The 26018-nt window shown below is 39.9% G+C and overlaps 1 protein-coding gene across 1 annotated transcript in view; it reads right to left on the bottom strand.

The window, feature by feature from the left end:
• Window positions 1-26018, bottom strand: part of mboat2a (membrane bound O-acyltransferase domain containing 2a) — a 45608-nt gene that overhangs the window by 9956 nt on the left and 9634 nt on the right. Inside the window, exons 2-5 of the mRNA XM_023266269.3 lie at window positions 13044-13189; window positions 8138-8215; window positions 2669-2764; window positions 1476-1531 (exon numbers count right to left, since the gene is read on the bottom strand). Coding sequence (XP_023122037.1) covers window positions 1476-1531; window positions 2669-2764; window positions 8138-8215; window positions 13044-13189 — 376 coding nt within the window. The remainder of the gene's footprint in view (window positions 1-1475; window positions 1532-2668; window positions 2765-8137; window positions 8216-13043; window positions 13190-26018) is intronic.

A 26018-nucleotide genomic window follows, 5' to 3' on the forward strand; every position in this document is an offset into this window, starting at 1 on the left:
ACATGTCAAATTTAAAAATCTGACAAAAAATCAACAGCTTGCACTAACCAGACTCTGTAAAAAAAATAAAATTCTGTCCTTCTTAGGGCAACCGTGTAGCCATCAATGACTCCGCTGCAATTAACAGTCACTTGACAAAAATTCTCAAACTTTTTGGCTGGGCTTGGCTGAACTGCAGGCTGTGTTTACACAAAGCAGATAGGAGACAAGTATGGCAACAAATAAAAGATTTCACTTGTAAAATATGTATAGTATGCAGAGTCACCTTTTATACAGTATTGGTAGCACCTGTGGGCACTTGGAAAGGCTTGCACATGTTGACAATTTTTTTATTTTTTAAAAAATTAATAATCAAAGAAATTCAGCTTCTTTTATAATTTATGGCACTACAACCATTTCATAGTGGATTAGAGGACATTTTTGAGTTTTCTCTACATTTAGCCATGGTTTCTGCTGCTCCATAGATTTGCAGGACTTTATATTGCACTGAAAAATGTAGTAAAAAAAGTGACAAAAGCACAACACTCTCCCCTATATGTACTTTTACATTTTAGCAGCAAAAAACTGTGCAGCTAGTATGTGTGTGAGAATACACAGTAGTCAGGTATCAGGGCTGACAGGTCTATGAGGATGGAGATTACGGTCTTGGATTCTCATTAGACGCACAGTTGCAAGGAGAGACAGTGATCTGAGCAGAATTTAAAACACTATACTACCCTACACTGCACACACCAGTATACAAACTGTCATTACTGAACAAATTATGTTCAGTCTAGAACATCTTGATGGGACTTAAGACTCCAAGTGGGAGCTAAAAAGCTGTAAGTGACTCATCACCCTCTTAATCTCTAAGCCTCTCTGATACTTGATCACACTTGCTTATTTGAACCTTGATGTCAATTCTCCATCTTTATTTAGTCCTCATTATCACACATGGTGTCTCAGTTATAGCAGTGAAATCATTCTGTCTCAAAAAGCTGAGAAACTATCAAATCCAGGTCAAGACAAAGTGGACCTTATGCAAGCCCACGAAAGCTGCTCTGCCTTTAAAGTCAGAAAGCTTGCAGTGACTTCACAGGTTTTTAACAATTCCTGCCTCGATTTGTACGTACTCCAATAAATGTTTGCAGTTTTACAATCAGATTTGAACAGTCTACTATCAGTTCATGGCAAAAGTAAGCCACTAAATTGTTACATAGAGAGAGGGAGGAAGGGAGAGAGTGCACACTTGATCATTGCTCCATTACATAACTATGTTTATGCTCTCTTTCTGGTTCACTAGTCAGTTGTCAGAACTGACTACCGGCTCAGAAACGTGGCCATGTGATCTGTTTTTAAACTCCAAAGAGAACTGAACTGACATTTTCACTTCTGTCACGTCTGCCACTTGTTTTTTTTTAGAGGACGTGCACACACACACACACACACACACACTGAAAACACACAGTCTTTGAAGACACTTTAATTTGTCTTACCATCATGTATTTCAAATGCCAAGCTGGTAATCTTCTGTGTTATAACCATCATGGGCCTAATAAATAGAAAACAGAAAAAAAGTTAGAGCACATTCAGCTAACCCATCATACTGTTTTGACTTTTTCTTAACAAGCTGACATTTTCCAGAAAATATTTTTCTCAGATATGGAACCTTTTTTCAAATGGTTAGTCAAACATTGGTTGCTTTTGCTTATTAAAGGCAGGATGGTAGTATAAAGTAATGTTTTTGATGCTATCTTGAACAAATGGGCTTAGATGCCAGTTTATGTGGTCACAGCAGTAACAGTACCAGCTGCTGTAGTCACATCTTTACAATGGGAAGTTTCTGCTGGGATCATTACTGTATTTTTTAAACTTCCTGTAGCAATTCTTTCTGTTCTTCTTCTCAATTCTGTAGACCCCAAAACAGGGCTATGCTGCTCAGCCCTCTTAATCCTGATTTAATGAAATATTTCTCTGTCAAAGCACAATATGAATATCATTGCGAAGTCTGCTCTCATGTGATTTAGCCTACATTTAAAATAAATACAACTCTTCATTGATGCTTGCATCAGCAAGTTCTAGTTCTTGATTCATTTTACACAAGAAAACTGCTGGTGGCAACATCAAGCTAAGCTACAGTGAGGAACAAGGTGCAGGCTGGAGATGATCTGTTTTATAAATAAATCTGCCTCAAAGTTTTCGAAGGAAATTTTTAGATTACAGCACAGCTGGTCATAAGGGTCACACTGACATTTAGAAAAACATGCGAATTTGACATTTTCAAGAAAAACAGAGGGACAGCAGACATAGCCGAAGGAGTGAAATCTCTGCCCTCACAGAGGCAGTATGGGTTTGCATTGGGTTGCTTAGCAACTAGCCACCCCCACCCTGGTGGGAGTACAGGCTGTCTGCTTGAATTGTCAGACAGTCTGGAGGAGTGGGAACCAACCACAAGGAACTATAGTTCCTATCGACGTCCTCCTGCAGACACAGCTGATCAGTGTGACACGCTCTTGTCTTTGTTTAGCTGCTTAAATCAGATCTAAAATTGACCTGATTCTTGCTGATAATTTCTCCTTTTAGCATTATTTGCACTATATTTCACACACAAAATCAAACAAAGAGAGTCTTCAATTCTGAATTTAAAAAACAAAAAATTGAAGAGCTATGTAGTGTGAGAGTAACTTACCCTGTAAAATCTGCAGAGTACATGCCGTAGTCAAACACGTACACTCGTGTGATCTGACACAATATCAGATATCCGAGTGTCACAATGAAGCAGTACCTGCACACAGAAGAAGACAAAGAAAAAAAATCAGGCAAAAAATTACAACAGTGTTTTAACATCTGAAATATAGAAAAGCCACTGTCAAAAGAGCTGAGACAGAAAAACAGCTATGAAATTTGTGGCGTGGAGCTTTTCGGACAGGGCACCTTGAAACACATGATATAAAGATTTAATTTTAGACTTCTTAGGTGAGAACATAGGCTTCTATTTCTTTGTTTGCATATCTGTGGCAGTGTAAGGTTTTTGTTTTTTTAATGCAGCACAAAAGCCAGTGGCATCAGCAACAGGCCAGAACTACAGAATGGGGTGGGGGTCAAAAATCGAACAAAAGGGCAGAGAAGGCTCCAATAATGTGTCACTGTCAGTGGAGGAAGACAGAGGACAACACGACCTTTTAACAGAAGGCCAAAGACAGAGCAGCACTAAAGCCAGTGGGACAAAGCTGCTGCAGAGTCAGCCCAGGTCAAAGCTAGGCGAAATAGCATCCCTCTGCTCCCAACAATAAGAGAATTGTGCTGCTCTGAGAAGGAACACAGCGCACCATCAAGACCGAGGCTGCGTTGGAGATAAGACACGACGGGACCTCTTGATTCTACTGTACGTGACGCAGCCAAGACATCACCTGATCTCTGCTGCCCGGCATTTATAAAGCGAAATAAAATAACAGCACTCAGAGCTTTCTCTCCAAAAACTCATCCTGAGATTAGACACCGCTATTAATCCCCAAAACTCTCAGAGGAGGCAGCGAGAGCACTGTAAACAGGAGATAATTATTACACAGTCCTTTTATGTGCTCTGAGATGTCTGTGTTTGCATACAACCCACACGTGGCATTTTATCAGAGGGCATAACAGTTTACACAATACTCTTCAGCATCCTGCACATATGGGGGACTACGCAGCTCCTCACGATGGCGTTCATATTCCCAGACTAGCCGTGCAGCACCGGTGCTCATTTCAACGTGCTGCATGGATACATTCAGTAATACAATGTTTTTGGAAAAATGCAGTTCCCTGGAGCTTTCTACACTCGAAATCCTACATAGTATTTAGCTAAAACTGTCCATTCAAATATGTCCAGAATCAATGTAGAACACAAACTTTTGATCTGTCTATAAACACAGTAGCTGTGTTCATTATTAGAGGAACGGTCATTATTTCTTTACATAAAGGGGAATTGCAGTGACATAATTGCACATTTTAGCCCGAATGACCCAAAATCTTCTCAGCGTCTTAATAGTTAAAATTCCTCAGACTTCACATTAATTGCTCTCTTTTTTTTTTTTTTTTTTTTTTTATCTTTTTCACATAGCTGTTTCAAATCTTCTAGTGCATTTGTGATTTAATTTGAAAAAAAAAAAAAAAGCGTCTGTTCAAATGTCACAAGGTCCAACCGCGCTTAATTGGATTCTTGGTGGTACATAAAATACAGAAATAAACTGCAGGCTGATTTACCAGAGCAGTAGCATCTGATGCAACTTAGACCTAAAAGTGGACCAATTTGAGTAATACCATCAATGCCAGGATCTGCTTTCAGCACTGACGCACAACGACCATGGAGTCGCCATATGCGACTATACCAGCCTCATTCACAGATGTCTCCTAGTTTGGGTCGGTCTACAAGAGGGAGTCACAATGAAAATAAACTGACTCACTGGGAATTTTGACTGAAAATAACCGAAGGAGGGGTTCGCAAAGACCTCAGTGATCATGCAGGTTTCCACCAGAATTAATGGAGATCTATTTGACTCCCAGACATACACAGAGTTGTGTGGAAATGAGGCATTAGAGGTTTACTATTGTAGCTAACTTTGGTTGAGAGATCGGATACATCCTGGACACGTTACAAATCCATAGCAGGGCTAGACAATGGCAACCATTCCTACTCATATTTACACCAGTTACAAATCACTAATGAACTGTGAGAGGAAGAAATTTCACTTGGATAAAACACAAGGCAACTATGCAGGTAAGTATAATAAGTTTACTAATACACTAAAGTAAGGCACACAATAAGTGACAAAATCCTACTGCAGATCAATCCATCAATTCAGCAAAAACTCCAGCAACATGGTGCATTTAAAAACAACCTCTGGCAAATGTACTTGCATTATCCAAAGACTGGAACAGATGGCATACAACGCACATACTAGCATTACGCGAAAGAGAGGTTTTTCTCTCATCTCAACCAACACTTTCAATCCTTTGCAACAACCCTATTTCACCAGGATCAGTTCTCCGCTCTGGAAGCACAAAGCTGCAGCTATCAGCGAGGACATGAGCTATATGTGCTGCACCAGCTATATTTGCAGTGCGCCCAACGGGGATCTTGTCTTTACCATCATCTGATTTGTGTTTGTGCAATTCACAGCTCAGAGGGGGGTGTTTCATTTCCACTCAAGGCACCGGCTGGAGCTTGGGACTAAAGCAGGCTGGCCTCCCACTGTGGGACAGCAGCAGACAGGTCAGCGTGCAGACGAGGAGACACACAGGAGCCACAGGTATGGATGCACACTGTAGGTGGAGAGGTGAAAACAGGCTATAAATAAACGTCTCCACAGGACCTAAGGTTGTGAACACGTAGTAAATGCCTCGAGGCGCACCTCTTGCATACACAGATGCATAGGAAATTTCCATCTGTTCAGTATGCAACTGTGAGGGAGTAATTTGCAGATATATCACAATCAGGCTCACAGTCATGCTTTCCCACCAGAACTGACACGAATTCTAATTAAATACCATACTTATGTTAGAAAAGGAATTAAATCCTTAACTTTGGTCCTTCTGACAGCAAAGTGGATTGAACTAGAACAGTTTCAGAAACTGAGATCTCTTTATCTCTTTGAGGCAAATAAAACAAACGATAAATCACAGAAAATAAGCGAAAACTAACTCTTTGAATACACTAATTGCCAAAAAACCAACTTGGCATGTTGTATGTTTTCTTTATCAAAATAGATAATCCTCCAGAACAGAAAATACAGTGAATAAAGTACAGCGATTAGTTAAAGAGAGGAAGTTTGATGCCAGATAGACGTGCATCAAGCCTGATAATAATTCTTATCTGATTTCTTCATCAGTATGATTATTTTGTTACAGTTCTTTTTAGCAGCTGTATCAACTAAAGTCTGTAACAGCCATACACTGTATCTTCATGGTTCTCTGTCTCTCTGCTGAACCAGCAGGCAGTGCTGTGTTCCCACTTGACTTGAGTAGCATCTAAAATGTTCCTGCTCTGCTCACCACGTCCAACAGGTGAGCTGTCAATAAAAAGAGCGAGGGACTGGGAGGGGCATAGGAGTGAATGCTATGAAATATGATGCCTACCCACTGAACAAAGAGCTTCTCGTCGGTCTGCAGCTAGACCTAAGCCGGGTCCACATTCACAGCCATTCCCATTGCTTTTTGCAGCTCCATAAAGCTGTCACACTGCACTCACTTTACCCCAAGGGCGGAGCGTCTGATTGGAAGAACCGAAATAGGGAACACAAGTCCCGCCAAAGTGCACTGACTTTTGGAAGTGGTGGATTGTATGGAGTTTGTTTCCAAAGTTTGCCCAAACCTAACCGGCAATCAACAGCCACATTGAGAAAGGAGCAACATGGAAGTGCTACTGCAGCATTTGATCTGTTCAGTCCACGACTCCACCATCTGTCTGGCGTCTGCTCTAGAACCAGCTGTAGGGCAGCCAGACAAACTGTGTACACATACGCTTGACAGGGATAAATCAGTAATGTTTTTATGTATGGATGCATTAGTTACATTGATTTCTCCCCGCCAACAGAGGACAGGAAAGCAGTAATGAAACTAGAAAGCTCACAGTGACACCATGAGCCTGATCAATCATTACAGACGCTATCACAAAGTTCACAACCAATAGACGAGATTGTGTGATTTAAACAGCTGTCTGTGAAGATAACACATCAATAAGCATGACAGAGAAGAAAAAATATTACTTTAAGACTAAAGAAAATGCAAGTGATTTGAGTTTTATGTGTGTGCCATTGGGGATATATACATTGGAATTGAAAACACTTTCTGTGTGGATCAGATAGTTTCAGCAAGTTTCCAAACAGAAGATTTTATTGGAAGTAAATTTATATATATATATATATATATATATATATATATATATATATATATATATATATATATATATATATATATATATATATATATAATCTTATTTCATATCTCCATTCAGAAGCATTATCTTTTATAAGGATTATGGTGATAAATGCAATAAATTACATATACAAAAAAATTTAATTCAAAGGAAATGACAAGAAATAAGTAGAATGAAAAGAAAATGACAGCTTAATTTCAGAGATTTTCCTAATTACAGAGTCGAAGGACCATGCCATGTTGAAAAATGAGGCAAGGCGGAACTTGTACGTAATTAAATAATCAAAAGACTATCTATGTAACAAAGTTAAGGGTAGTTGTTCAGGGTAGTTTAAAGAGCAAAGGCCATGAGGCAAACACTGGGTGTAAAACCACTGAGGTGGAGTTAAATCCCACCCTGTTGCGGTGATAATACCTCATTTGTTATGCAAAAATCTGAGGCAGTAGGTTCAACGGCCTCAGCAAACATGAACATGTCAGTGCAGTTCTCCTCCTCCCCTGCCCTCCAGCTGTACCTTCATCTGAGAGCTGGGTGAACTTTAACTTTGAATGTAATGAGGGTGTGTTCTATTGGTTTGCCTGACGTGACAGCCGCAGTTTTTGATTTCAGTAAGATGGAGGGGATGTTACTCATGTACCTACGTATAACCAGAGACAGCATACCAGCCTCAAGGACAATAACGCTGTTTTAAGAGTTTTTAAACTTCTAGGAAATATGACCGAAGACACAGCTGGATGTAAAAATGTCACATCCATCTAGTTAACCAAAGCTGTCATTTTCAGTCTGTCACTGAGAGCTGAGTCCTTCCCTTCTGAGAGCAGTTGCTGTTATGATGAATGTTTTCTTAGCATCTATTTAGAGTTCTCTCCCCAGAGGGAACCCAACACACCTGCACTCATAACCTTGAATTCTGGCAAAAATAACATCTAAAGACAATGTGAGAATGGATGTGTGCGTCTGTATGCGTGGTTGTGTTGATGAGCTACGGTCACAGATGGAAGCCTGGGGGCAGAATCACTGTCACCGTGACCCGGCCTTGCATGCCTCAGAAATACAGACAACCAAATGAAGCCACACACCGCAGATGAATAAAAAGTTGACTACCATGAAGCGTCAACACAATCCAACATCTAATCGAACATGGCTGACGGGATTTTGGGTTACTGGATTTATGAAAAGTCTGCCGTCAAACGATGATTCATGTAAGAAAGCTCATAAATATTTAAAAATGAGTTTTGCTCTTACTTGTGCATGTGCTCCAGGCCAGCAAAGACCATCACACTGTAGGACAGACCACTCTGTACCAAGAAATGGAGGGAATACCTGTGAAGAGACACATAAAGGATAAGAAATTCCACTGTTCTTGTAAATGCAGCCATCTTTGTTGTCATAGTTTCAGGGTTTAAAGAGCCCATATTATGTCTTTTACTATTAGAATATATTTACATCCTGTAAAGACACTCTACATGGAAAACAAAGGTTTGTACCTTTTTACATGCTTTTTATATGCTAGAAGACATATAAGTGCAATATTAAGTCAACATCACGGCTGAGCATTTCCACTGCAGTGTACTAAGAGCAATCTCAAAAACACAGAATCATAATTCCAGAGTTTCATATGTAACAAACCTAAGGAACCAATCCTGTCAACTTGCAGGATGGGGCTTTCTGCGTCTATATAACATGTATCAAACATGTACGGCTGAATAATTCCAATATTACTACTTCCCACACAAAGTATTTTTACAGTGTTTGTGCAGAGCTGTAGGTGAGCTGGTGTGCTCGGGCTGCCACATGGAGGTGATATCATAGAATTACATCTAAGTAATTTTAATGCAGTAAAGGATAAATTTCATGGATTGTAAGAGATACATTTTTAGGGGATAAATCACAGTTTCATACAATTTTTCTCACATTCTACACTGCTGCAGCACTTCTTGCTACCATCTCTCTGAAATTTTAGTTCCTGTCTCTTTAAAATCCCCCTCCTGAAATGGTCAGTCTGCTCTGATTGGTTAGCTGGCTCAATGGAAGTGAGGCATCAATGGTGACATACTGCAAGTCCAGATCTATGAGTATAGGAATACACCTCTAACAGAAACAGCGCAGACTGAGGTAGCTGGTAATTCTTCGTTTGAGGGTCCACTAGGTCATGCAAATGTGTTACACTGTGACATCAATAAGTAACGGAGGAAAAACCTGGACCCCAAGTAGGTCATTACAGGCGGGTGAGAAGCATGTGCTCGTGTTTTTCTGGTGAAGGGAATAACTCCCATAACTCCCTTTGCCATAGATTTTGTAAGCTTACACAAAAAAGTGGCATATCACACTAAACGAAAGGGAAAAAGCCAAAAACCATAATATGGACCCTTTAATATTTACTGGAAAATGTTTTCTTTTCTGAGATAAATGTCCTTCCTCATACTAGACTATATCTGTTCTTGGTATTACCATCCACATCCTGCTTTGTCATCCCATACTTTTATTTGTAAGAGAAAATTACAGCATTATGAAACCACAGTCACATTATCAGCCATGTGATTTCCCATCTCCAGTCACAGGGCAAGATAATGACAATCACAATGTTCTTAATTGATTCCTATGCCTTCCAGCTGCAGGATTAGTAATATCGCTCCATCACAATAAATTTGTGTGTGTGTGTTAATCAAACTCGGCCATATAACCACCCCACCTCCTACATACAGGGCACAAACACACGGTTCAACAGCAGCAGAAGCTACAGAATGGGTCTTTGAAGGGCGCTGTGTGCGATCTTACCGACGTCAAACCCTCCAGGAGAGGAAAGATGCCACACTGTGTTAGCAGTGAGTCAACAAAGAGGACAAGGGCATCAAGTGTTGGCAGGAAACATGGGAGCATAAGGGTGGGTGAATGAAATTAACTGTCCAGCAAAGAAGAGTTAAGATTGCTGATGGGAGGAGGGAAAATGTGTTATAAAATTCCTGCACAAAGAGACATTGTAACTTCTAACCCGTTTGCCTGGAACGCATTAAACACACATAAAAATTTGAGTGAACTCTCCAACTGTTTTCTCCATTGACATTCAGAAACAAGCTTGTGTGTCTGGCAGATAGGGGATACATCCTAAAATAAACCACCACTCGGCAGCATCTGGAGGGAAGCTCCTCCAGGACCGACAGCCAGGTGTCCTCTAAGAATAGTGTGTGTGTACAACATTTAAAATCATTATGTGTGTATGCATGTACATAAAAGTGCATGCACAGATGCATTCATGCAGTAGACGAGTTTTTGTGGCCTAAATCAATCTGACAAGTTGATCAAATAATCTCACTTGTTCCTCTGCATTATTAAATAGCATTGTATTGTAAAATCAGAAATTTAAGTGAAAGGAGCACTTTCAATCCTGTAATTCCTGCATAATTCAGACTGTGCACCATAAAATGCTTAACATGGAGTAGTGAGCCTTGTACAATAAACATTATACATTGCCTCTGTAAAATGTATCTACTTAGAGACATTTACGTGGGCTTATGGTCTTTTAATTACTTACTAATTACTGCAGAAAATAAAATGCTTCGGTGGGCTGTCACAGAGGCAAACTTCACATATTGATCGTTTGGCCCATTTGAACAAAAACAGACCGTTGGCCAAAAGGAGAGAACAAAGTCTGACATCATCTTGACTCATTTCGCATTTCTTACACTGTCCTATTTTTTTTTTCCCTTTTCGTCTCGGTGTTTTGCTTTTGTTCCGTTCTGATGCACAGAAATCTTTTACAGTACTTGTTTTGTTGCCCAATATACTCACTCACGGCTCGGCAGAGTCATTGCACATGTGCTGTGTGAGTAATTCACTGTGTCATTTCCTTATTTTCTGTGCATATACAGTACATTCACTGATCTGCCAAGTTGCGGCGATGATGTGGTGACCTGTTCTGCAGAAATTAGCCTCTCATAAGCTTGCTTATCCAATTGGGCTCATGTATGCTGGTATATTCAACAGCTTGTCAGACCACTTTTATATATCTTTATACATGTTAACTGAAGTTTCAGAAAACCGGGGATAAGAAGGAAAAAGAAACATCTGAACCTAAATATTCAGAAATTAGCAACATAAGATTCCATGTCACGTTTTTGAAGATTATCTGAATAAAGTAAAACATATCAGACATATAAAAAAAAACAATGGTGACATCTATTCACATGAAGCCCAACACTAAACTCCTTTTAAACGATGACAGCTTTGCTTAAATTATCAGTGCATGCTTTGGTTTAGCAATATAAGCCACTGTTTGGCGACACTGAGAAGAGGAGAATCCTGGGTCTGATTCACGAATCAACTACACTACCTCTCCTACGTATACACAACAAATGATACTGTCCACTAGCTGAGTCGTGCAACATGAATTGTGTGTTGATGAGGCGAAATAAGGCCGAATCAGCCTCTGCGATGACCAGGTAAGAATTCATCTGGATAGCATTTCCCTAGTAGCCCGGCCGGCTGAATTTCTGGCCAATGTTCCTATGTTTGCTCTTCTATGCACATACACAAACACACAGCGACACTTTGAGAGGCACCGTGCCAGAGGTACAGCGGGTTGTCTATTACAGGGCAATCGCTTTCTAATTGGATATCAGTTACTATCTGATCGACCCATTTGCTTTGGCAAGGATGAAGAGAATGAGGCTGGGGTGAAGAGGGGAAGGGCTGAGAGGGGGAGTGACGGGAGCGAGAGGATGATGGTGGACAGGAAGCAGTCAAGCAAAAAGATGTAGAATGATAACAACAGAGAGAGTGAGACGAATGACAAGCAGCAAACTCAGTGAGGTGTTTCAGGAATAAAAAAGCAAGATAATGAATGAAGAACTCTATAAATATAAATAACTAGTGTTGAAACAGCTCGTGTCACTGAGGTCCTTCAGAGGAAAATCCACCCTTACACTAAAACTGAAACATCTGACAGAAAATTAACTCTCAGCTATTTTGAAAAACACATGGAGGGATCTACTATGGTAACAAGCCAGCATAATAATCTGGGCTCTATGGGGAACACTTTACCACTCCGGCAGATCAAGCTAAGTAACAATATTTCATTTATTATTCAGTTTCTTTGTCTTTAGTCTATTTTTTGTGATCATGTATGTGGCATTTATACAGTGCAGTAACACACCTGTTGTTTAGATCAAAGATTTTTCACTCTTCTTAAAAATAAACCTACACGTAAAAAATATAATTAAAAAACTATGCACGGGCTACCAATACACTACACTTTATCTGCTTGATAAAATATTCAGTTGAACTAATATCGAGTACATCCCTCTGGGGTTTATGAGGAAGCATTCTGGGAAATGCAAGAAAATAAATGAAGTAGAAATGAATGCCGCAGGGATGGACATTTAATTACATCACATCCTGGTATTACATAACATTTCATATGTCTGTTTCAAGTAGTGTGTCCTGATCAAGGATTTTGTAGGACCTGATCCCATTTGAGTCATTTCATATTTACTATTGGAATATACCAAATACCATATTCAGAGATAATTCACAATTCAAGTGTTGTAGATTAGCTGTAGTACCTGCTTGTACTATCAGGTGCATCCTCTTACTGTTCAATAATGAGCATTGTTGAGGGTTATCTAGTAACCATGACAAAGTCTTCTGTGAGGCTTAATGACATCTGGTCAGTGCTCTTATATTATAACACATCAGGATCATTTAAATCATTGCTCCCATATCCCAATGACATGGATAATTGCTGCGTCGCACTTTCTATTTAGCGTGTGCAGTTTTGCTAACAATATCAAGGCATGACCAATAGGAAGTGTGCTGTACATGTCATCAATTAATCACCTATTGATTGACATTACTGCACACATTAAGCAGTTTAAATTTTCAACACGTGACATTGGGCATAAACACAAGTTCAGGCTGAAACCGATGAGTTCCTAATTGCCTTGATCAGCCCTCCTGCTTTGAAACAATCCAGAAGCAAACAGTAATCTATTCATGATATTATCATATTGGGACAGGGCCACAGTTTGCAGGAAAACAAAGTCACAAACATAGTATTGGAGAAAGAAATTGTGAAAAAGGACGGAAGGAGTTGAGGATAAAAGGACAGCAATGACAAGAACAGAACAGTGGAATAAGTAGAGAGGTGACTCACCAGCCAAAACAGAAGAGAGCCAAGTAGAAGCCCAGCAGAGTGGCCACCACATGTCTGATGAAGGGGCTGGTCTTACTGGGGTGGAGGTAGAGCCGAAACCACACAGCCATCAGCAGGGCGAACAACTGAGATGCCACAAAGTTAACCTAGAGAAGTGCAAAAATGAGTAAGAACACTGTCATCTATTAATTTTTTGGGCTTCATTTACATGTGAAGGATTTGTAGTAAATGAGTGAAAGCATGAAACAAAAGGCATGGTCCACAAAGCAATACTAAATTGCTTCTTAAAGTAAAAAATAATGCAAAAGTCACGCATCTTTGAAAAGCAAAATGTATGCGAGCAAGTATTTTTGTGCATACATTCATTTGGGATACCACATTCTGTTTGACATTTCATAGTCACGGTGGGTTAGAGGGCTTAGAGTGGGTGTTCGAGACTGCATTTCATCTCTTAATGTCTCTAAATGGCACTGCAAAGAGGCTTTACTCCTGTCAATAGTGAGATTGACTGAATCAGGAAGAGAACAATGGAAACCTCTCTGACTGGATTTTGTTTTCCCAAGGCTTTCTGACACCGTAATGACAACAGCCTGCCAAACCTTGCACAATAATGCTTGATTGGCGTCGTTTGACATTATTGTATGTAATATACGGTGCTGTGTTTGTGTCGGCATCTGTGCTTTCAACATAAACAGCGATGACTCAAGGATGATGTCTGGTGTGTCTTACTATTAAAGATCTATGTGTCCCGTGCTGCTGGGCTGTTTGTCACTCTCATTGCACTACACACTTGCACACATAAGTAAACAATCTCAGATTTATTCCTCTATTTCCTCTCCAAGTCATCCCTCTCTGCCTTCAGTTTTTCTTTCCAAATGCAAATGCAGGAAACGCACAGCAGACACAAAACTAAATCAATACATCATTAAGTATATAAGTAAAAAAAAAAAGGTAATATGGACGCTCAGCCACTAAGGCCCCTTCGTGTTTGTTTGATGTCACATTAAGTGATGCATGTCTGAAAACACAATGACCTGCCAATGTATATAGGTCATGTTAACAGATCCGTCTGGCCGGTAAGCAGTGAAAAGCTAGAGACACCATGCGCACCATCCATTATCTATGGATCCTGCATGATTAATGAGAGAGAAAGGGAGAGGGACAGATATAGCCCTAAGTAGATAGGCCCTCTCGTCTGGCCGGCTAAGAGATGTAGCCACAAATCATCCGCAACATTAGCTTGAGTGTCTGATTTCAGATGGTATTTGGCAGCAAATATTGAGGCTTTTTGTTTCTCCAAGTACACATGAATACACAAACACACACAACCTCGACAACAGGAGCTGGCCTCTTTTGTTCTTTTATTGTTATGGGTGGTATTGTTAATGGGGAGGAATTCAATTGGGACTGAAATGAATATAATTAACAAATAATCCAGAAGGAGAAGCCGAAACAAAGAGCGGGTCCTGATGTTGCTGTCTGAGCTTAACCCAGATGCAAACAGAAAGCAAACAAAATCAAAGTAAACCATTTGCATTTTTTACCAAGGTGTTCCTGCAGAAAGGATTTCAACTGTATCTGAAAGCCAACTGCAAGTCATCTGTCTGTCAGTTATTGATCTAAGGCAAACAACCCAACCCAGCTATACGGCAATAAAGATAAGTTTTTATCATCACTGTCTGCTTTTTCCATCATTCAGCCATGAATAATACTGCCATCAAGTCTAGTTTCAAACTGAATCATTCCCTGACTGATGTGAGTAACTAACTGCAGTTCTCATATATTCTTGCCAAACTCTAGTGTAGCCAGTCTGGCAAAAACCAGGCCTCAGTTCAACTGCAAATAACACCTCCTCCTTTGAATCTAAAGTGCTAAAAATACAATAAAATGTCCCGGTAATGACAATGAATCACATCTCTTAAGACTCTGCCGTCTCATGCAACTAAGCTGTTTGCTGTTTTTGTTTTTTTAAATAAAAAAACAGCGATTTCCAAAATCCACAGCTTTGGATGTCATTTCACGCTTTGATTACTTCGAGCTGCTCTCTTAGTGAAAAAGCCATTGCTGGTTGGTTGAATGAAAAGCTGACTTGTGAGCTTGTGTGCCTGCCCACAGGATGACTGACTGGCTCATTTGCAAACCAGCAAACAGCCCAAACTCATTGCTGTTACTGAGGCAAAATATCAGCAAGAATCAAAGCAGCTTTTCTGGTGCGTTTATAACACAGCATAGAAATATAATACACAAACGTACCACACATAGCAACAAAGGTATTTTACACAGCGGGTAGTCTACAGCTGTTAAACTGCTTGTAATGACAAACTCCAAGTTGAACTTGGGAAACTATAACATCCGTCTCTGTAATAGCCTGAGAGTAAAAGAGTGTGAAATCAGGCCCTCCCTGGATATCCACCACATTGCTTTGTAAGGAAGGAATTTGATGTAGGAGAGTGGAAGGGCGTGACAGAGGAACTGTATTGTTCAAGGCAGCAGCAAAGCGAAGCTGTTTGCGACTACTTGAGAGCTCTGACTGAACAGCTGATCGTTTATCTTCATACATTTTTCACGTAACATGAAATTGACACTGCAGCAGTGAACTTTTTACACTAGCAGCCACTTCATTATGAAGCATGAATAATTAATATGGAACTTCATAATAACAGCAGATAACTTTATGAAAAACCTGAAGCATTATGACAAAATGTAGGCACATTATTTCATTTTAGGGACTTCTCATAACTGACAAGTGAAAGAAGCAGCGGGACACAATACTGCCAGAACAAACAGATTAGATCAGCATTACTTTAAAATGCTTCTTACCAAACATTAATTATAGCCTGTATTGGATTTTCATAGCCAGTGCCAATACCAATTTTTAAGGAGCAAAAAATTTTTATATTAATGTATTGGGCAATATTTTTTATAAACGTATGTACACATTGAGCACTTTAGAGTTCTATTTAAAAGGGGAAATGAGGGCATTATTCATTTTTAACTTTTCTCGTAATAGATTTCTCAAACTAGTTAGCAGCTTATGATAAAGACACAGCTTGACTCCGCAGCACTGTTTAACTCAGCTGTGATACATACTCTGCTACATGTGCTGCAAGCAGTGGTGAAAGTAGTAAGCAATGCAACTGGAACTGTTGTGGAGGACAAATGGCAAAAAAGCTATCCCAATCATCATTTCTGCATTTGGTTCCTTTTAAAAAAGATAGAACAGTCACATAAGTGCAAAATGAACAACGTATATGCAAATACTGATGGATCACTACAGTATATAACTGCGGGACTTTTTGTAACATAGTCGACAGGTATCATAGTTTTTGCTGTTTTCAGGCCTAAAATCAACATGGCTGCCTATAACTAAACACCACATGGCATTTTTAGAGAAGACTCTTCTAAAATATTATATATACAGCTGAGTAAAATTGAAATATAAAGTAATTTATAAAGATATTGCATTAAACCTGTTGACATGCGATAAAACCACACTTGACTCACACACTACTTTATATTAAATAACTCAGAAAGCCTCGGAGTCTTGGCTGACATCATATGGAGCAGGTCATGTGATTTTAAATTAACACATTGTTTTTGTAACGGGTAACTTAGTTGAAAGTGATTTCTCAGACACAGATACAATTTGTTATTTTCCATGTAAAAGTTGATATATTGCCAAAAAAAGAAATATCTGTCTTGATTATCTCAACTTAATAAAAAGAACACAATCAAAACAGTTTTTGAATAAGCAGTTAACATTTTAGTGATATCCAGTCATTTTTCATTTATGAGTGATTGTTTACATCATAAAAAATTATGAAATTTGTAAAGACATGATCATAATAAACATAAAAAACATTATTTGTTTTACTTTAATTTAAAAAGGAAGGCAAGTTATATACCATGGACTTCAAAAGTCCCTCAATTACATATTGACCCTGATATATCTGGAATAAGACTATATCGCCGCTGAACTATTGTTTGGGCTCGACTCTCAATATTCATACCCAGTCTATGAATATTGATAAGATGATTTAAGGTTGCTTTTCAAACTGTTGTCATCAGCGGTGATCCATGGAACCTGTGATGTCCGACTGAAACGCCCTGCTGCTGTACCTTTATGCAGACTTGTAATTGGAGTGTTGATTAGTGGCTGGTTTATCAAAGATCGCAGTTGCCCTTAAGCTACACTCACTCCCAAACCATCAGCCAGAAAATTCAGGTGATTAATTAAGATCTGCATTTAGGAACATTTCTATTCAATGCAACATAATGTTTGTGCACCATATGTCAGTTAATAGGAATCATTTACCTTGAAAACCAAAGTCACACCGTGCAGTATTTCTCACCACCTTGTGCTATGTGCTCAGCTCAGCAGGAAGCTGGCAGATCATTGTTTATGGAAAGACTACATGAGGGATTCAAATTATTTACAGCCCATCTTTAGCTATTGATGCACAAGATCAGTAAAATCCAAAGCAGGAGCAGTGGAATTAATGCCAGCAGTTGAGAAATAAACTGTCAATGTAAACACAACCATTTTAAAGCAGTTCTTTCACCTGAGCAACACTTACATAATGAGACCACATGCCAGTTGACTTGCTACATTTCACGTACAGATGTGATTTTCACACTGTGAAGTGACAACATAGCATTCTAGCTGTGATTTTGGTCTTGCATAAAAGATGCCTTACACATAAATCCGAAGAACTGTGGGAAATGTAGCAACTATTCTTACCTCCTGAGCAAAGTTACGGTATCACTGAAATGTTAGATAATGCACCGCATGTCAAAAACAATAAGATCAAGGCCAAAGAAACAATATCAGTCTTGATAGTCACAGGATTTGTCGAAAGATGAGGCTAAATGTGTTTTCTCTCAGCCCGTCGCCAGTGTTGGGATAGTTGTTTATTGAATAAACACTTTGCAATAGACAAGCGCCAGTGCCAGGGTACGTTGTTTCTTCATTCATAATACATGGATCTCCTCTTCTATTATTGATTCACTGTGAAGTCAAACTTACCCTGGGGTACAGCCAGCACTCTTATTGTTTCAGAATGTACGGCAGAGGATCTGTGCTGCAGAACGGTTTGAGATTCAAAGGGAGCCACAGAAAGAGGAAAACCGCTATTTTGGATAAATGCACTGCAGCAAACCCACTGAAATATGTTCCTCGGAAGAAAGACTAAATATAGTGGGAAGAAGGCTAACTTGGGGAAGGATTTAAGATCAGAAACACTGAAAGAACTTTAGTTGTGACTGTTGTTTAAATCACAAATTCATGCAATTACTAGCAAACTAGGGTCGATTTTGGAAGCCTGCCATTCTAACCCATTACAAACTCCACCAAAGTTTCTGAGAGTAGGACAGAGACCATTATTCCTTTATTTTTTCTTTCTTCAAACCTGTTTAACAAACCCCTCTGACATAGTATTTACTCGCAGAGCTGATATACAGCTCCAACTCTTTGTCTTCAGTATGCTCCCACTTTATCCCAATACAGGACAATAACGTCTGAGCAGATTAAGCACATATAACTGCAGTTTGTATGGATCAGAGAGACGCTGGGAGAAAGACTGACAACATGCAGATGTTCTGATGGGTAGCAGGCGCCAGTGAGCGATTAGGGACAATAAGCTGTCAGGCAGTTCTTCCTGGCAGCTGTGGCACAGGGCTCAGCTCAGCTCGGCTTTAAGGAGCTACATTATAGACCGACACAGACTGGCAGAGGGAAAGGAGCTGAAGGGGAGGGAGGAAGTCATTGTGAATGCAGTGGAAGACAGAGATAAGGCAGCATCCTGAAGCTCATTATTGAGTGAAATACAGTGTGCATGTCTGTGCCTGTGTACGTGTGAGGGAGAGAAACATAAATGCCCTCAGGGCTGGAGCATTGCGCTACAGTTCACCTCATTCGCACATCACTTTGCCTATTTTTACATTTTCTCTCGATTACCGAAAGAATGCCTTCACCTGCAATCATGATTTGAATACAAAGGCACTTTCCATATAACTTGCCTCCTTCTCCCCATGCTCTTGTTTTAGTCGTACTCATGAGCTAGAGAAGTGTGAAGAAAGAAAGGAGGAATGGCACAGGAATTAATAGACGGATGTCCAGTCATTTTTACACAGGGCAAAGATTTTCCTCTATCCTTTCTATAAGAAAAGAGCAAGAGACGACAGCTATGGCAGTAACTCCGTCAGACTGTCTTTAAGCTCAGTTATGCTTTGAGCTAAATACTAACCGACTGCTATTGTATATTGTTTACCATGTTTATTGCTTTAGATTAATGAGTTACTAACATTTGCAAGGTAGCATAAAACACAAAGTCCAGCTGAGGCTCAAAGGAAGGTCATTACTGTATTATTGTTTGCAGGTATTTGTTAATAACCCAAAGTAAAATTTTAAAATAATGTTAATCAATTTCAACGTTAACAGATCACAAGAGTTATTTGAATTAATCCTGAAGGAACTTGAAATATCTGATTTTAAACTCACAGTAATCCAATACTTTTGAAGATATTTCACTTCAAACTAGGCGGGCCCTAAACTGATTTCAAAAATTGGCATCAGGGCCTATCAACGCGCTTTTTAACTGAATGGTATCGGCATAAATCCAAGCCCAATTCTGTATTTACGTTTGCTGTCATACAGTTGTATGTGGAATTATTTGTATAATGGTCTGAGGCATCATTAATCAATAACTGATTCATTGATAGAACAATTTGAGCACAGCAGACACATGTCTTGTCCTGGTATTATTGTTTTAGTCTACATTCATGTGATATGGGTCACAAAGAGAGCGCTGTTACATATTCTATTGGGATATGGAAACACTCCCTCAGTAAATCCCAGCTTTTTTCAAACACATAAGCAATGTCCATAGGTCCTTAAGGGCCACTGAAGACTTTGTCATGGTGGCCCATTGCTAGCTAAACCCCAACAATGCTCTCTTCCTACCAACACACAACTGTTAGAGGCCCCCGGTGTTGCAACTAGGTACTACAGAAAATTTTACAATATATGAAGTGCATACTAACTTAGGGCATTGTTACTTCAAGTCAAAAATGCCACCCTCATGTAATTCATCCAATAGGTGTTGAAATATTTCAGACTGGACCAAAGGAGTATTACACTTGACTGCCAGAGTGACACTGACGTACATCGAACCATGGTGCTAGTGTGGCTAATAACCAACAAACCGCAGGTGGCATGAATGGCAGTGTTTGTGTGGAAATCTATGTCAGGCCTCTGAAGAAAAATGTAAGGGAGAGAAATTTCATTAGAGTACAACTGACACATTGGTGAGCCAATCGTATCGACCAATATCAGCCTACCACAGATACATTGGTATCGCCGTATATGCTGTCCAATATACGCAGATTGTCTTTTTCTTCATTCGCAGAGCATAATGTAGAAAATACTTACTTGGGGGTAATTTAGTAATGCTGTTATGACATACTTTGTCCAACAGACTGAGATCTGACTCTGCTGTCTACTTTCAGCACTCTGTCACGCCTAAGCAGTGTCAAGCAGTGTCTCCCTGTAACTATCTAACTAGTTTGTAACACGTAAGACTAAAAATAAATCAAAAATACAGCACTGTTTGGGCTGAATGACCTTTCCAGCGACATATTTATTTGCCTGTCAGTGTTTGACTGTGTATGATGACAAGGTGGGAGAAAATGCAGTGCATAAGGTTCCCGTGTGTCACGAGTACAGATAAAGATCTTAATAAAACTGGCTTGTTGAGTCTAACCTGCTCTCTGTAGGTGCCGGACATCTTTCCCATGGGAGAGCTTTTTGCTTGGGTAATGACCTTCACTCCTTCAATGAGCCTAAGTAGCATCTCTGTCGCAAACACACAAACACACAGACACACACACACACACAGGGTAATATCCCCTTTCATAAAGAGTATTTCACTCTCCCCTCCCTGTGCACAGTCCACATTTAGCACCCAGAGACGAAAATAGTTCCTTTCTGCAAAGAGCAGCATGCCTCCCTATCTAAGCCTTACTCACTGTGACTGGTGGGCTCCTGTCTGTGCATGTGTGTGCGTGCACTTGTTTGCGTGTGTCTACACAAAGTGAGAGATAAATTTAGACAGTCATTAGCATAAAACCCTTTTTTCCACGTCATTAAGTCAACCCCCCAACACTCCTCCACTCATACAGCCTCTGTGACGCTCAGCACAGTCTCATTTTATTTCCATCAGCTGTAGCCCACACTGACTCATGCAAAGTCGTGCCGCTGCTGCCAGAGGGATGGCAGGAGAATCAAAGCTTTGAAGTTAAACTCAACTAGTGTCACAGTCTGTAGTCTTACGCAAAAAGTGTCTATGGAGCATATATGCTACGCTACGCATATAGTGGCCTTATCCTCTTTAGAGACTACTATACTGCACAACAGCAGCTGGCAGCAGATCTCGTGTGAAGTGAGAGCTGAAAAGAGCACTGATGTCTAATTCCCAGAGGATTAAAAACAGCTGATGATAAGAGTAAATGGTATAAATGGTGTGGATGAAGCAGTGAAGAGCAGGAAACAAAGAGCTGGTAAATTGTCTATCAGAAAATGTAGGAAAAGTGTAAAATACTACACAAGGACAAACTTCTACTTGCGCCAGTTGTGAGTAAATTTCATCAGATGCATGGACAAAACAATTTTGTGGGAAAAGGCAACTGCAGAATGTAATGCTGCTCCATCCTCTGCTCTTCAGCCTTCTCCTTGTCTGGTGGAAAATGACAGTGGTGAAATGTGTGCCAGTGTTCTCCCACATGCAAACACACATTTGCAAACAAACACATGTGCGTGTACACACACTCCCTGCCAAACAGAGAGACAGGCAATGGCATGACTAGTTTAGTCTTAGCCAAAAAATGTGGCACAAATGGTTATGACGCCTAGAGACAAGCTAACTTTTGTGTATATGTATGTGTGTGTCTCTGTGTGTGTGAGCACTTGGTGCAGCTAGATCATGCTGACAGTATGGGAACAACAGGATTCTTGTTTTTTCCAGCAGTACAACAAAGCCTTGACTTGTTTTGTGCCAGTGGCAGTGCCCCTTTTCCCCACACAAACACACACACAAATCTAAGAAACAAAAGTTTGACACTTTGACAAGTCTTCAACCTAAAGTCAAGTCACAAGGCTGGCAGCTGAGTAAAAAGGCAAATGAAAAGAATGTAATACAGGCCTCAATTTTGCCCACTTTTTTAGATGAACTGTGTTACCAAAGGCTGAATTAGCAGATGTGAGGATGTTGGAAACAATGACAAAGGTGCTGTGTGTGGAAGAACATCCCAAAGGAAGTATGAACTTAGATGTACACACACACACAGAGACACACACAGAGGAGTGTTAGAGCCTGCAGAGTGGCACTATTCTCTCTGAGCTGATCCACAGATCCCAGTCAGGCTCTACGGTCAGGCCGGCTATTAATAGCCAAACAATCAGCCATTCCTCACAAGGCAACCAGCAGTGCTGGGCCAGAACCATGCTTACAATATGTATGTGTCTGTGTGTGTGAGTGTGTGTGTGAGTGTATGTGTAGCGCTTAAACCCAGCCCATGCAAACACTGCATGGCTGCCTTCAGTCAGAAACGTCATCTATGACCTTAGAAGTCATGCTGGTGCACAATGGTAGTGAGGAAGTCTTGTTACCACGGGGAGATGCATTAACCTTGAGTGACCTTGATTTCAAGCACCTAGGCTTATGTGCATATTGTGTGTTACCACGTCAGCGCATAAGTCAGCACAGCAACAAGAGAACAGAATGGAGGAAAGAAGAAATCTTGTATATATAAGTAGGAACGCTCTCTGTAGGAAAAGTCCTGGGTGGGTCTCGCAAACTTGGAGTGCCGAACATTGTCTGCACGCCCATGAGCTCACGCATTTCTTTTTTTACTCTGTACTCTCCTACTGCTCCTTTACATTTCTCTATGAAGTTTGATGATAATGCTTAGTCTGTTTTGATGTGTGCAACTTCTAGCAAACAGCTTCCAGCCAATGTAGTTATAAAAGAGTTTTACTGGCATCATTACAGAGTGAGACGCAGAGACGGACGGGCACAGCAACATTTTTAAGACATGCACAATCTGCAAATGCAAATTACAGCATGCTCCAAAATGCCAACGTACACTGTAACCACACAGATGACCAGAAAATACGAATATGATCATTCATTCTCAATCTTATATATTCAATAAATTAAAGCAGATTTTACAACTACATTTCCCCCAAAGCATTTTTCAACTAAGTCCAAATACAACTAAACTGAGAAATGATCTCAAGCCAAATTGAGATTTTATTGTGCTGTGGGGCTAACCTTTTAACTGAGGATTTCTCCCTGTAAAATTGTTCAAACACTGGTATTAAGTCTTCAGAGATGCTGTTGCTTCCTATCTGAAGAACTCCAAAGTAGATTTTTTTTCCAGCTGGTGTTTTACACACGTGCCAGCTGAGCCGTACATTCAAGGCACTTGTCAACAATAATCTGAACTCAATTAAAAATGATTTTTGGCAGAAGGGATGTTGTGTGACAGGCCATTCTAACGCAGCTAAAAGACAGTGAGTCAGGGTGGAGTGCTGTCTCAAACTTTTGACCGAAGGCTAAAAACACTGGGCGACTGCTTACTCGGCTCACCCCGTTTCATTAACGCTCAGCTGCTGAGAGAGTTACTCATGCAGAACTGCCAGTTATATCTCTGGTTTCTCACCAAAGTTTAATCTATACCTTTGTGTTGTTTGGACGTGGGCCACAGCTGTGCACACAGAATGTATAAAGACATGAGGGCGGGTATGTTGCCATGCGTGACCGGTCTTGCTTCAGTAATGCCTTTTAAGACTATTCAGCATCACACAATGAATTAGCACAACTTGATTTAGTCTCAAAGACATCATATTTCTGTAACTGAAATCAAAGGTCGCCTTCTCTTCCCTGACTCATGCTTGTCTTATTGTGTGTACATTTTTAGCTAATAGTCTGCATGTTTCTGAAATTACATGATGTTACTAGATTGTAAAGGCCTGGTGGAATAAAATGCCGTCTTTGAACTCCTTACATAAGAATGGAAACAATGATCATCATAGAACATTTTGTTTCCTCATGAGTGTACTCCGTTCCTGTTGCTATGAGGGTCCACACCCAGAGGGAAGAGCTCCCTAAAAAAATATGAACCACCATCAGGGTTTTTTATTCGGTTTTAAGGGGGCTCAGGTGCTGTCTGGGTTTCTAGGGGTGGTGGTGGTAGGTGAGGTGGTTTAAGTTATCGTTTTCACATGGATGTCGATCATCCTTATCATATTTGTGAAAGAAAGCTGGCGGTACTTAATGTGCATATGGTGAAAAGTCTATTTATTGTACGAAATAACATGTTTGAGGTTTAATAGGAAGTATATGTGGATTACCTTAACTTAAGCATTTCAGAAGAATAAATATGTCATCGGTGCCAAAATTCATCTAAAGAGTAAAACTGAGAGCTTCTGGAGAGATATCTTGCTTATTTTAGTTACCAAATATTAACCAAACATTAGTATTGCATAGGGATAGACCGATCATCTGCATGGCTGATTATTGTTGCCAATATTTGGCATTTTTCAGATTATCCATATCGGTACATTATTGGCAGATTATTGATAAATTAGATGTGCTACTTCAGGTCAAATGCAGCCAACTCTCCACAAACTGAGCAGGAAACACAAACCGTTGCCACAAACCCAGTGATCGGCTACTCTCACAGTGTCTAAGGCTATGCTAACAGCTAGCGGCAAAATTAGAAGGCAGCCACAGATTAACCTGAAGTCAGAATAATGCTTTAAGATCTGGACCATTGTGGGAGATAAAAGTGATAGAACAGTAAAAAATTCAGAAAATACAGAAGAACAGCAGACATAACTGCAGGGAACAAACTGATCAATCTCAGTCGATCCCACATAAACAGAGGAGAGCATCCTAATATAATCACTCCTCTTTCTATTGTACATATTCAGTTATCTTCACACTTATTAATGAAGATGCCTAGTTATGTATGACAGGTTTTCTGCTATCGCATGATGGTAAAGCATTATATGAAATGTATAATATCGGTTCCAAAATATCAATTGTCTGCCTTTTCCTGATCACCAATAATCGGCACCGGCCCTGAAAACCCATATCGACTGATTCCTAGTATTTATAGTCAAAATTTGATTTATTTTACCAAATAACATGTTTGAGATTTAATAAAAAGCATATAAATTACTTTAACTTGAACATACAGGAAGAAAAATATGTCATTGGTGCCAAAATGTATGTGTAGAATAAAACTGGAAGGATCCTAAGAGTTTCTGGAGGGTTTTCTTGTTTAATTCAGTTACCAAACATTTGTATGAAGTTGGGTTGCGAGTGTGTGATCTTACCAGCATAAAGCCGCAGCCACTGAAGGGCATGGTGATCACGTTACTGTAATTAGCCATACAGTTTCTCGAAAGGCCCAAGTTTCAATGTAAAAGTTATCCAAATGTTGTGCACAGTATTCGCTATGCGAGATAAGGAAAGAAAGTCCATGTTCAACTTTACTATGCTGTTTTTCTGTCTCTTCTCATCCTTACAGAGTTGCTGTAGACAGTAAACTCTAGATAGTAGCTATGAGCCAAGCAGTAAAGACAGTAAACCAGAGCTACCATGCTTAAAAGCTGTGGATCAAGAAAGACAACACTAGTGGTTCATCAAAACTCTCACATCTTGCAGAATTTGAGCATCTGTGACACACCAAGTCACGCAAAGGTTCAGGAAAAGACAGGTTGCTGATAGGCTGGTCATTCCTGTTTACCGCTTACCTTTCTGTTTGACAAAGATGTTCCGCAAACACACTTTGGCACTGCGTCTAAGCTTCTGTATTGTAGAGAAAACCCTGCATCATTAATGAATACTGAGCCCCATGAGATGTATTATAGTACATTCAATTACATCCAGGAGATCTTGACAACTTTGG

The sequence above is a fragment of the Amphiprion ocellaris genome, chromosome 20 (assembly GCF_022539595.1).
Source record: "Amphiprion ocellaris isolate individual 3 ecotype Okinawa chromosome 20, ASM2253959v1, whole genome shotgun sequence".
NCBI classification, from domain to species: Eukaryota; Metazoa; Chordata; class Actinopteri; family Pomacentridae; genus Amphiprion; species Amphiprion ocellaris.